The 13,588-nt window shown below is 55.8% G+C and overlaps 1 protein-coding gene across 1 annotated transcript in view; it reads left to right on the top strand.

The window, feature by feature from the left end:
* The window catches only part of LOC115395387 (CD166 antigen homolog A-like), a 36,867-nt gene continuing 23,279 nt past the window's right edge, over positions 1 to 13,588 (top strand). Inside the window, exon 1 of the mRNA XM_030100910.1 lies at positions 1 to 171. Within this exon, the coding sequence (XP_029956770.1) occupies positions 114 to 171 (58 nt within the window). The 5' untranslated portion in view covers positions 1 to 113. The remainder of the gene's footprint in view (positions 172 to 13,588) is intronic.

Below are 13,588 nucleotides of genomic sequence, written 5' to 3'. Positions count from 1 at the left end.
CGGCTGAGCGTCAGGACCCCCTCTCTCCTCCTCCTCCTCGCCCTGCTGTCTCAGAGCTGATATCCGGGGTTGTCGGTCAGATTCCTGTGGCTCGGCAGCTTCTCCTCCTCAGGATGGGTCCAGCTGGAGTTCTGCTGGCGGCTCTGAGCGCAGCGGAGCTTCTCCTCCACGGTGAGTCCGGCCGCGCGCCGCGCCCCTGTCCCCTCCTCTCCTCCTCTCCTCCTCTCCTCCTCTCCTCTCCTCTCCTCCTCTCCTCCTCTCCTCTCCTCCTCTCCTCTCCTCTCCTCCTCTCGGGGTCCTGGTGAAGGAGTTGAGCAGACTCTTCTTCCCGTGTTTGTAGTTTTTCCCGTGTTGCTCATGGGTCGTGGTCTGGACGGGGGTTGATCGCGCGACCTGTACCTGGTCGTGGGGGGGTTTCCTCCAGCTGCGTGTTTCCCGGACTGATGAAGGTCAGGTGACTCCTGCAGGAAGCTGAGTTGGCAGGTGCTTTCTGAGTCAGCTGAACTGCCCCCCCCCCCCCGCCGGGCTTTCCCCCTGGTGGTGTGTGTGTCTGTTGTTTGGTTGTTTGTTGGATGTTGTGGGAAGAACACACTCTGACACTGGTCCTGCTGGCTCAGACTGCTGGGTCTCTAGAGGTCTCTGGAGTCTGGACTCACCGGAGGTCCTGGGGGGTCCGGGCTCACACACCTCTATTCTGGGAGGGGGTCTGGAGGGGGTCTGGGTGTGTGTTATCTCCCAGCTGATAGGTCTGACTCTCCTCTTATCTATGACGCGATCCTGAGTGTGTGTGTGTGTGTGTGTGTGTGTGTGTGTGTGTGTGTGTGTCCCTCTCCCCTGCTGTCCTCTGCTGTCCTCTGCTGTCCTCTGTCCGGGGTGTCCAGGCTGAGGCTGGAGCTGCAGACATGTCCTGGTCCGTCCGTCTGCCGGTTATTCATTAACGAGCGGTTAATGAAACACTGAGCTCCTCCAGTCAGCCTCACAGGAAGACAGACGTTCTCCAAACGTCCCGCTGTCTTGTCTTCTTCTTCCCCTGTGACGGAGCTCCTCCCTCCCACGATCTGCTGGCTCTCCAGCTTCAGCCCCGTCTCCTTTATGGTCCTCACTGCTGAAGACAGCTGGACACACCGTCCTCTGAGACTGAGACGGGACTCCACGCCGTCCTCTGAGACTGAGACGGGACTCCACGCCGTCCTCTGAGACTGAGACGGGACTCCACGCCGTCCTCTGAGACGGGCGTCCACACGGTGTCAGGGTGGAGCAGCTCTGCTCCTGTAGCTCCAGGCTCTGGTTCTGCCCCGACATGTAAACACTGCAGGGGAAATACCTGTGTGTGTGTGTGTGTGTGTGTGTGTGTGTGTGTGTGTGTGTGTGTGTGTGTGTGTGTGTGTGTGTGTGTGTGTGTGTGTGTGTGTGAGGGGCCAACCTGACATCTGCAGTTGCATCTTTGAAGAGAGAGACAGCTCTGACCCCCCACCCCCAACAGTGTGGTCCAGGTCCAGGTCCAGGTCCAGGTCCAGGTCCAGGTCCAGGTCCAGGCATTGTGACTCACGGGGCTGTGAAAGTGAAAGTACATGCGCTGAGCCCGTTCTCCGGAGAGCCAGGTTCTTTCCACCCACTCAGATGAGGTCATAGGTCAAAGGTCAGACCGTGACACACACTGACAAGAGAACAGAAAGCATGGTTCCACTGCTCTCAGGAGAATTACCCGCCATACATCCATCTGCTACACCTCTCTATCTGTCTGAGAGCCCCACACACACACACACACACACACACACACACACACACAGGTTGGTTTCCCATTCTTGTGGGGACCTTCCATTAACTCCCATTCATGTCCAACTCCTAACCCAGACCCAAACACAGCCTAACCCCCCCCCCACACACACACACACACACACACACACACACACACACACACACAGGCTCCACACAGGTCAGACTGGGCTCAAACCATGTTGGAGTGAGGTGGACCACTGCTCCACTGTCAGTAAACAGGGATGGGGGGGGGTATTGGATTACCTCTGTCTGTCCCTCTCTCTCTCTCTCTCTCTGTCTGTCTCTCTCTCTGTCTCTCGGTCTCTCCCTCACCCTCTCTCTCTCTCTCTGAATGAGGCCCTTGTGGTTCTCAGCAGAAGGTCTTTAGCTTTAAAAGCTATTTTTCGAGCGGTGGTTTTCATTTCGGTCTGAAACGTCAGTGAGCTGCAGCTCGATATATCCAGAGAAGAAGACAAGACTTCAGCAGCTGTGTCCTCTCGAGGTCCTCCTCGTCCTACGGCTGGACGGCTCCTCTCAGTGAGTCCTGGAGGAGCTGCAGAACTGGTCCTCCTCCGGATAGACCCCCTGCTGTGAGACAGAGGACTTCAGAGTCTGCAGGGTGAAAGCAGAGCAGGCCATGAGACAGACTCCTCTGGACCATGAAGACACCGTCCTCCTGTCTCTGCCGGTGGGACGCTCCGCCTCAGACTCCATATCTGAAAGAACAGAGGCCTGATATCTGAGCTGCTTGTTTGACCTGCATTCCTGAGAAGTTCAGGTCGGCCCGACTCTGCTGGGCTAAAAATGAAGTCCTGACAGCCCCGTCCCCGTCCCTGTCCCGTCCCGTCCCCGTATCGTCCCCATCCCCGTCCTGTCCCCGTCCTGTCCCCGTCCCTGACTGATGAACCCTTATCTCTGAGAGTCCAGCTTTTCCAGTGATCCGCAGCATGAACAGCATGGGCGGCCAGCCAGGATCGGATCCCTTTGGCCTTTTAACCAGAGGCTCCAGGACGGGTTCTCTTCAGGACCAGCAGGACTCAGCTGGAGGCCTGCTCTGGGAATTCTCCTCCATGAATCACCAGGCTGTCGGTGATGGTCTGCCTGAAAGCAGCCGGATCTACCCGGAAGCAGCCGGATCTGCCTGGAGCCGGATCTGGGTGGAGCCGGATCTGGGTGGAGCCGGATCTGGGTGGAGCCGGATCTACCTGGAAGAAGCCAGATCTGCCCGGAAGGAGCCGGATCTGCCTGGAAGCAGCTGGATCTACCTGGAGCCGGATCTGCCCGGAAGAAGCCAGATCTGCCTGGAGCCGGATCTGGGTGCAGCCAGATCTGCCCGGAAGCACCCCAATCTGCCTGGAACCGGATCTGCCCGGAAGCAGCTGATCTGTCAGGGGGGCTTCTGGCTGCATGCCAGAGCTTGTGGGTTACACTGTGTGCATGTAGGACAGGAACCTGCCTGGGTGAGGTGTGGTGTGGTGAGGTGAGGTGTGGTGCGTTACGGTGAGGTGTGGTGCGTTGCTGTGAGGTGAGGTGCGGTGAGGTGCGGTGTGGTGAGGTGTGGTGCGGCGAGGTGTGGTGCGTTTCTGTGAGGTGTGGTGCATTGCTGTGAGGTGTGGTGCGGTGAGGTGCGGTGTGGTGAGGTGTGGTGTGGTGAGGTGCGGTGTGGTGAGGTGTGGTGCGTTACGGTGAGGTGTGGTGCGTTGCTGTGAGGTGCGGTGTGGTGAGGTGTGGTGCGTTACGGTGAGGTGTGGTGTGGTGCGGCGAGGTGTGGTGTGGTGCGGCGAGGTGCGGTGCGGCGAGGTGTGGTGTGGTGCGGTGAGGTGCTGTGAGGTGAGGTGTGGTGCGTTGCTGTGAGGTGTGGTGTGGTGAGGTGTGGTGCGTTACGGTGAGGTGAGGTGTGGTGCGTTACGGTGAGGTGTGGTGTGGTGCGGCGAGGTGTGGTGTGGTGCGGTGAGGTGCGGTGTGGTGAGGTGCGGTGTGGTGAGGTGAGGTGAGGTGCTGTGAGGTGAGGTGTGGTGCGGTGCCCACATGCAGCGCGAGGGGGCGTGTGCAGTGCTCACATGTAGCTTCAGAGTGGAGACTGCAGCCACCGCCTCGAATGCCCCCTCCTATCCGCTGCGATCCAGGCGGCTGCCTGGTTCGCCCTGCTTTCCCATTTGTGCTGCCAATGCGGCGGCGCTGGCGCCCCCTAATGGCCGGCGCCTTAGCATCTGCGTATACTGCCTATGCCACGGGCTGGCTCTGTTCAGGGCAATCGGTCCGGGACAGATGGATTTGGATCAGAAGCCTGGATCACAGGATCCAGGTTAGAGGGTCTGGTTCAGAAGGGTCTAAGATAGACCAGTCAGGGTCAGAGGATCAGGATCAGAGGGTCTGGGACAGGGGATGGGGCTGGCCTTGGCGGTGGACGCCACGGAGACGGCTGCTCAGTGTTTGTGGTCCCTGTCTTGCTGACAGAGCAGAGACAGGAAAGTGGTCCATGTGGACGTTGTTTGCTCCTTTAATTGGTGCGTCTCAGTGTCCTCACAAAGCCCACATTCATCCTGTCCCTGCAGCGTCCTCAGGCGTCCTCAGTCCAACACTCCCGCCTCTGGAGTCTTTGTAAAGAGAAGTCTCTGTCCGTCCCTGGGAGAGGGATCCCTCCATACTGTGGTTCTCCCCAAGATTTCTTCTTTTCCCACTGGGTTTTTGGAGTTTTTTCTTGCCGGATGTGAGGGTCGAAGGCGGTGGTTGCTTCGTTCTGTCTCGTTACTGTAAATATTGACATATTACCATTATGCTTATTCACTGTTTTTACTTTTACCGACCAATGTAACATCTTGAAGCCCTCTGAGGCAACTGTTGTTGTGATACTGGGCTATACAAAAATAAATTGATTGATTGATTGATTGAAGGTTAGAGAGGCAACGTCTGGCCTCAGCGGAGAGGACCTGAACCAGGTCCCCCTCCAGACCCATCCTGGTCAGTACCTGGAGCACTGAGCAGGCCAGACGGACACAGAGAGGACCTTCCATCTCCAGAGCATCTGTTCAGGACTCTACCGCTGAGCTGCAGGGTCTGCTGGGGCCCGGGACCTGGTCCACTGTGGTCCCACAGACATCTACAGCTGCACTGACCTCCTGAAGGACTGAGCAGATCCATGAGTCCCATCAGATGGTGGTGTCCATCGTGGACATGACTGCTGCTGGTCTTCACTGGACGTGGTGTCAAATCAGCGTCCACTTTCAGCTGCTGTGTCCTTCCTCGCTGGAGGGACCGTCCCGTCCAGGTCCAGAGGTTCCTGGCTGGAAGCCAGCAGGTGTTGAGAGACTCCTGGAGTCTTCCTGAGGATGTTTCCTCGCTACTGAACCAGCTGCTCTCTGGTGGACTCATGTTGAGGACGGAGCCCCTCTGTCCCGCTCTGCAGTGCAGAGACGTCCTCAGAGGCTGGGGCTGAGGACAGGGCCAGCCGGGCTGCTCTGGCTTCCAGACAGCTCGTCTTTTGTATGGCTGCCGCTCTGACCCGCTGTCCGTCCTGCTGAACACCAGGACCAGCTGCAGGCCCACTCCTCACAGGAACTGGTCTGAGGATCGGCCCAGTCACAACCCTGAAGAATAGTCAGTTTATCAACGTCTTCCTCAATTTCATGGCATTCAAAAACATTTTCCAACCAAACTCTCCCAGTGTGAGAGACACCGGGAAGCAGAGAGCAACTCTGATGTTGGCATGGAGACAGAAAAAAACCCTGGAATGTTTGGACGTTCCAAAAGAACCGAATAGGGTTCAAACTCCAAATGATGTCTGGAAAAAAATCTAGGCAGCTCTATACAGCACTATACAGCTCTATGTAGCTCTATACAGCTTTATACAGCTCTATACAGCTCTCTGCAGCTCTATGTAACTCTGTACAGCTTTATACAGCTCTATACCGCTCTATGTAGCTCTATACAGCTCTATACAGCTCTATGTAGCTCTATACAGCTCTATACAGCTCTATGTAGTTCTATACAGCTTTTTACAGCTCTCTGTAGCTCTATACAGCTCTATGCCGCTCTATACAGCTCTATACAGCTCTATGTAGCTCTATACAGCTCTATATAGCTCTATACAGCTCTATACAGCTCTATGTAGCTCTATACAGCTCTATATAGCTCTATACAGCTCTATGTAGTTCTATACAGCTTTTTACAGCTCTCTGTAGCTCTATGTAACTCTGTACAGCTTTATACAGCTCTATACCGCTCTGTGCCACTCTATACAGCTCTATACAGCTCTATGTAGCTCTATACAGCTCTATACAGCTCTATGTAGTTCTATACAGCTTTTTACAGCTCTCTGTAGCTCTATACAGCTCTATGCCGCTTTATACAGCTCTATACAGCTCTATGTAGCTCTATACAGCTCTATATAGCTCTATACAGCTCTATGTAGTTCTATACAGCTTTTTACAGCTCTCTGTAGCTCTATGTAACTCTGTACAGCTTTATACAGCTCTATACCGCTCTGTGCCACTCTATACAGCTCTATACAGCTCTATGTAGCTCTATACAGCTCTATACAGCTCTATGTAGTTCTATACAGCTTTTTACAGCTCTCTGTAGCTCTATACAGCTCTATGCCGCTTTATACAGCTCTATACAGCTCTATGTAGCTCTATACAGCTCTATATAGCTCTATACAGCTCTATACAGCTCTATACCGCTCTATGCCGCTCTATACAGCTCTATACAGCTCTATACAGCTCTATATAGCTCTATGTAGCTCTATACCGCTCTATACAGCTCTATGGACTCTATGCACAATCTCACCACTTCCTGAACTTCAGGAGGCTCCTTGTTTCCTGTCTTTCATGATAGGATGAGCTGGTTAATGCAGGTGTGTCTGTTGTGGTTACAGAGGTCAGACACACCTGCATTAATCAGCTCATCCTATCATGAAAGACAGGAAACAAGGAGCCTCCTCAAGTTCAGGAAGTGGTTGAGTTGTGCATAGAGCCCATACAGCTCTATGTAGTTCTATACAGCTCTATACAGCTCTATACAGCTCTCTGCAGATCTGTATAGTCTTTAATGTGAGTCCAGTGAAAGGGTGACCCTCACCTCACCCTGTCACAGAGCAGGGTCCAGTGCAGGAGGGCTGAGAGGAAGAGGAGCTGTCGGTGTGGGTTGAACCTTCATCAGTTCATCGCTGGCAGATGTTTGACAGACTAGAAGTTTTGCTGTGACGTGTTGCTGTTCTGGGATCAGAAAGAGAGTTTCTGACAACAAACGAGGAATGTCGCACTCTGAACTCTCACTGAAACCGCCGCATGCCTGGACCTGGACCTGGACCTGGACCTGGACCTGGACCTGGACATGGACATGGACATGGACATGGACATGGACATGGACCTGGACCTGGACCTGGACATTGACCTGGACCTGGACCTGGACCTGGACATTGACCTGGACATGGACCTGGACCTGGACCTGGACTGGGACCGGGACCTGGACCTGCTGCAGGGAGGCATTAAGACTAATGGTACCCTGGGTGGACAGACCACTGCAGTCTGTCTTCTGGCCTTATTGAGGAAATACCAGGGGGATCTGGACCAGCAGGAGGCCTTCAGTCCGCTCAGAGCAGACAGTCCTCTCTCTCCACCGCACATGAACACAGTGAGGACTGTCTCCGTCCACCGCACATGAACACAGTGAGGACTGTGTCTGTCCACTGCATGGCCAGAGAGCAGTGACTCTGGCTGCTGGTAGTGTGTGTGGGAGGAGAAGGGGAGTCCGGACTCGGCCTCAGAAGCTCAGAAAGCTGACCTGAGGCTCCTTCACTGACCCTGACCCTGACCCTGACCCTGGACCTGGACCTGGACTTGGACCTGGACCCGGATCTGGGCCTGGTCAAACAACCAGATAGCTAAAATACCATTTCAGGTTTAAACCTCTTGAAGTTTTAGAAGGAAAATAAAAACAGCGAGAGCAGCTGAAAATGGCCAAAGCTGCTGTGTTTCAGTGCCACGGCTCAAGCTGCTGCAGCGTCGGTTTGGAACCAGCGGTGTGGATCAGTTTGCTCGTGGGTTCCTCTCCGCCGCTCCACCCTTCAGGACTCCGAGCTTCTTTCCCGTTCTGGTCTGTTCGCAGCGTTCCTGCCTCAGAACCGCCGGCAGCGCTGCGCTGAGCCGGGGTGACGCCTGCTGGGATCCAGGAGATCCTCTCTGGGGACTCCAGCAGCGACTCAGGTGTCCTGGTAGTCTGTCCCGTCTGGCTGGAGCAGGTCTGTGTGGACGGAACAGCATGTTCTCCCCGCTGGAGGAGTCCTGATAGATGTGTTTTGGTCAAGTTAAAACCTGCAGAGTCCTCCAGGAGGCGGTGATTCAAAAACACAAAGAGGTGCTTCAGGGCAGCATTCCAGCTTTCTGCAGCACACACACACACACACACACACACACACACACACACACACACACACACACACACACACACACACACACACACACACACACACACACACACACACACACACACACACACACACACACACACAGGGCAGACAGAGCGTTAGCAGCAGGACCTGAGCCTGACGCTGCACAGACAGCAGTCTGGCTGTCGGACAGGAAGGAGGGATCCGGTATCAAGTCCAGCTGGTGGTCAGATCACCTACAGTGGATCTGGGTGATCCAGTGATGGGATTGTGTCTAGAGAATCTAGATGATCTGGTCATCAAATCTTTTTCAGGTGATCTGGGTGATCCGGTGATCAGATCCTGTCCGGGGAATCTGGGTGACCCTGTGATGGGATCTTGTCCAGATGATCAGCTTGATCCTTTGATGGGATCTTGTCCAGAGGATCTGCTTGATCCTGAAGACCTGACGGTGATGGAGACAGCTGGATGTGTGGAGCGGTGGACCCACTGGAGCTCAGTGGACTCTGACATCTGCCTGAAGCCAGCTGTGTCTTCACTGAGCTGTGAGACGAGCCGTCCCACAGAGACAGAGTGTCTCAGAGCTTCCCCTCCAGGACGCTCCTGTTTGCAGAGCGGTCACTGCTTTACTCTCGACTCCAGACGAACCGGAACAACCTGCCCTGCAGCATGTCTGCACCAGACCGGCGCCGCGGGCGGGGCCCCAGAAGTCTGTCTGCAGCTGAACGCCATGGACCAGAGCGCTGCAGGACAGACCAGCTGCACTCCCCTCTGCAGGCCAGCTTCACTCCACTACACAGGCCAGCTTCACCCCACTGGACAGACCAGCTGCACTCCCCTCTGCAGGCCAGCTTCACTCCACTACACAGGCCAGCTTCACCCCACTGGACAGACCAGCTGCACTCCCCTCTGCAGGCCAGCTTCACTCCACTACACAGGCCAGCTTCACCCCACTGGACAGACCAGCTGCACTCCCCTCTGCAGGCCAGCTTCGCTGGGCTAGCCTGTGTTGGTGGTTGTGTTTGGCGGCCGTCTCGTCAGCTGATGGGTCATTAGCAGGTAGCGCTGGACAGGAAGCTGCTGAGGGGAAATGTTGTCGTCTGGGCTGCTGGTCCTGGTCCTGGTCCTGGTCCTGGTGTGGTCCTGGTCCTGGTCCTGGTCCTTGCTGAGAGGAGCAGTGTGTGTTGTTAGCTTGGTGTTTGTCAGCTGTTTGGTGACAGAGCCTCCGGTTGTTTGACGGGAGGAAGTAATGTGGCTGTGCAGACAGACCGGTGCCTCCACGCTGTTTACCACGGTCCTCCTCATCTGCACACACACACACACACACACACACACACACACACACACACACGGAGCAGGCGTGGGGAACATGGCGGGGTGAAACCCGGTTCTCGTTGCAGAGGCCGCTGGTCACGGGGCTGCTGTGCGGCGTCTCATGAGAACAGGCTGGTTACCGTGGTAACTGCGGACGGCCTTCACAGCGGTCAAAGCCAGAGGAAACCTGCTGAAGTGTGTGTGTGACAGGAAGTTACTGTTCCCACGATGGACGTGTGTGTGTGTGTGTGTGTGTGTGTGTGTGTGTGTGTGTGTGTGTGTGTGTGTGTGTGTGTGTGTGTACTTGATCAATATTGTGAAATGAGCACAGGGGAGTGGAGACACTGGAGGGCCTGGTGGAGCAGAGGGTGCAGCAGGGTGGAGCAGGGTGGAGCAGGGTGCAGCAGGGTGGAGCAGGGTGGAGCAGGGTGCAGCAGGGTGGAGCAGGGTGGAGCAGGGTGCAGCAGGGTGGAGCAGGGTGGAGCAGGGTGCAGCAGGGTGGAGCAGGGTGCAGCAGGGTGCAGCAGGGTGGAGCAGGGTGGAGCAGGGTGCAGCAGGGTGGAGCAGGGTGCAGCAGGGTGGAGCAGGGTGGAGTAGGCCCAGCGGGGTGGAGCAGCATGCTGGGAAGCAGCAGGGTCCTCTTCCTGTCTCGGGGACTCGGCGCCAGCCCGGGTCTGGTGGTTCTCCAGTGTGACGAGGCTGTCCTCACGCTGCAGCAGGTGTTGGTGGGAATGAAGGGAATCTGACAGGGAACCCCAGGAGGGGCGCCGTCCTCCACCCGCCTCACACTGCCGCCCCGCTCCGTCAGGATGATTGATCCTGGACGAGCCGCTGGCAGCCCTGCTCCTGACCCTCGGTTCAAGGCCCAGCGCTCCCTGGCATTCCTGCAGGACACACACACACACACACACACACACACACACACACACGGTGGTCATGTGTTCCATGGTCATTCCACTGGAGATCTTTGGTCTGTTCAGGGCTTCACTGTTTACTGAAACGATTCCATTGCCCTGTCGCCTTTGACCCTCCTCATCCCGTCACCCTCACCCCCTCACCTGAGTCCATATAGAGCTGACCGGTGAGAGGGTGAACTAGAAACTGGACTACACTTTTAAACCTCTTCTTTACCCTGCAGTAACAGAGCCCTCAGCGCTTCACACTGCGTGATCACACTCGGGTTGCCAGCCGTCCCGTATCAGCCGGACGCCACGTATCTGAGCCAACAGAGGCGCGTCCCGTACGGGACGTTGTTTGTCCCGTACGGGACGTTGTTTGTCCCGTACAGGACGTTGTTTGTCCCGTACAGGACGATGTTTGCCCCGGCTGCATAGGTAAAGGCAAGATGCATATATGTTTTCTCTGCTCTGAAGGCTGTATGGCTGTATGGCACACCATGTAATTGCAGGGCTCAGCCACTAGGGGCGCTAGAACCAGAGCAGCAGCGCACCAAGCAGAGTGAAGTAGAGACTGAATGTAGAGCTGCTCCGTTTGGCTCAGAAGAAGAAGGAAGCTGACGGTGTAGCTGTGTGGAGTTTGATCCGGAGTGTCTGTCTGCTCGTTCAAGTTCAAGTTTCTGTTTTCATCTGTTGATCTGCCGCCCGTGTCCAGAGACATGTCAGCTGTGCCGCTTCCATACCGGATATATGATGTTTAGTTCACTGATATGTGTCTGCTGCTGCAGACCGTGGTGTGTGTCAGAGTGACCACCGCCTGGGTCAGGGTGACCACCGCCCCCGGTCAGAGTGACCACCGCCTGGGTCAGAGTGACCACCGCCTGGGTCAGGGTGACCACTGCCTGGGTCAGAGTGACCACCGCCCCCGGTCAGAGTGACCACCGCCTGGGTCAGAGTGACCACCGCCCCCGGTCAGAGTGACCACCGCCTGGGTCAGAGTGACCACCGCCCCCGGTCAGAGTGACCACCGCCTGGGTCAGAGTGACCACCGCCTGGGTCAGGGTGACCACTGCCTGGGTCAGAGTGACCACCGCCCCCGGTCAGAGTGACCACCGCCTGGGTCAGAGTGACCACCGCCCCCGGTCAGAGTGACCACCGCCTGGGTCAGAGTGACCACCGCCCCCGGTCAGAGTGACCACCGCCTGGGTCAGAGTGACCACCACCTGGGTCAGGGTGACCACCGCCCCTGGTCAGAGTGACCACCGCCTGGGTCAGAGTGACAGGGTGTAGGACGCTGTAACTTGGTTGTAATTTGAGCCGTCCTGCAGTCCTGGAGCTCCACCCATTGTTAGTGTTGCTTCATGTGGGTGGAGCCGGGTGGAGAGAAGAGACACGTCTTCATCTCACACAGGAAGCGTCCTGCAGTAGGGAGGATGAACCCCTGCAGCTCCACCTGGTGGAGGGAGGATGAACCCCTGCAGCTCCACCTGGTGGAGGGAGTCAGTTCTCTCCAAGCAAACAGAACAAACAAAAAGACAGCAGAAGCTTCCAGCCTTCCTCCACATGCTTTCTCTACGGGGTGGAGGTGGAGGCGGGGCGGAGGCAGGGCGGAGGTGGAGGCAGGTCGGAGGAGGGGTGGAGGTGGGGTGGAGGCAGGGTGGAGGTGGAGGCAGGGCGGGGGCGGGGCAGAGGCGGGGTGGACCTCCAGACCTCCAGACAGCGTGACGCTCAGCCTCATTTATTCAGCCGATATGTCATTCAACCCATTTCAAGAAAGCATCTGAACGATGGAGGAGCGGGTGGAGGAGGGCAGGGGTTTGGCGGATGGGGGCGGGGTTTAGAGGAGGGGCGGGGTTTTAGATGAGTAGGGCAGCTCATCTTACCCCGTCCAGAGAGGCTCAGATTAAAGGTGAAGAGCAGCACTGAAGCCGGTCTTCGTCTGACCCGGGGGTCGCGCTGCAGGAGCCATCTGCTCATCACACTTCCCACTGGGAATCGAACCGCTTCTCACTGCCCCTCTTCCTAGAAATCATTTGATGGCTCGTCTCGTTACCGAGCAGCAGCTGAGCTGTAGACTCCGAGTCAACGGGTTCATACTGAGACTGAGGCAGTCGGCCTGAAACGGACTGAAACTGACTGGACCTGACTGGAACCGAGCGAAGAGCTTGACGCTCCTTGAAGCAGAACCGTCCCTTCAACAGGGTTCCTGCTGTTGTGAACTCGACGTCATCTGTTTAACACGTTCCGTCTCAATCACGTCAGCCCAGACAGAACGGTTCCTCATTCATCACTGATCTGTCAGTCTTTACTTTCAGGAAGTACCTCGACTGAAACACTGCCGACATGAAGTACAGCAGCTAGTGCAGTAAACCAGTCTGGAGTATAGACCAGGGTAGAGGGCTCCACCAGGACTGTGGCCCCGCAGTGCACCATGGGAGTTTGGGATGGGATTTTCAGGATTCAGACGGTGTTTTTGTGGTGATGCTGATGCTGTGGAGTGGCCAGTGTTGCTGCTCGTTGTGTGTTTTGTGTTGCTGTGGTTCAGAGACCTGCTGCGCTGGGCCAGCTCACTCCTCTTCCTCTGGCTCTGGATTGGTAACCTGGAATATTCAATCCAACCAGCTCACCCACCAGTGTTGTTGGGATTACTCCATAAAAGTCATATTACTTGTGATTACTCTTAAAAAAAGTAATAAATTACTTCTTTAATTTAGTTTAATAAGTAATTGATTCCTAAACTAATTCCTTTAGTTTGAAAAGATAAATGAACGGCTGCTGAGTGCCTTGTTGTCCCTGACCTCCTGTTGGATTGAGAGCAGTGAACTGAACGTTCTGTGTTCGTTTCATGACCTGAACCTAACGAGACGAAACCCCAACAGCAGCTTTTTATTCAGATGAGACTAAAGTGGTGAAGACGGAGCAAAGCGGCCGGACTGATACCCGCTGCCTTCAGATAATGCAGCCGTCATGTTTCTCTGTGCTCCATCAGCATCGGAACCATCTGCTCACTCTTCTTCTGTGGTGTCTAATGTCAGCTGTAGCCGGGATGACAGAGAATGATCACCGTCTACTGTTGGAGTGTCAAGTCCTCCTTTGGACTGAGGACTCCTGAAGGAAAAGCATCCCGATGCCAATAAATATCAGCTTCAGAATGTCCACAAACACTGACTTTCCTCTGGAAACCCTGGCGGACTGTCCCTGTCCCTGTCTGCGTCGGCGGGGAGCTGGGAGG

This window comes from Salarias fasciatus, chromosome 10 (assembly GCF_902148845.1).
Source record: "Salarias fasciatus chromosome 10, fSalaFa1.1, whole genome shotgun sequence".
Taxonomy (NCBI): Eukaryota; Metazoa; Chordata; class Actinopteri; order Blenniiformes; family Blenniidae; genus Salarias; species Salarias fasciatus.
Note: the sequence above shows the minus strand (reverse complement) of the source record. Positions and strands in the feature narration are given on the sequence as shown.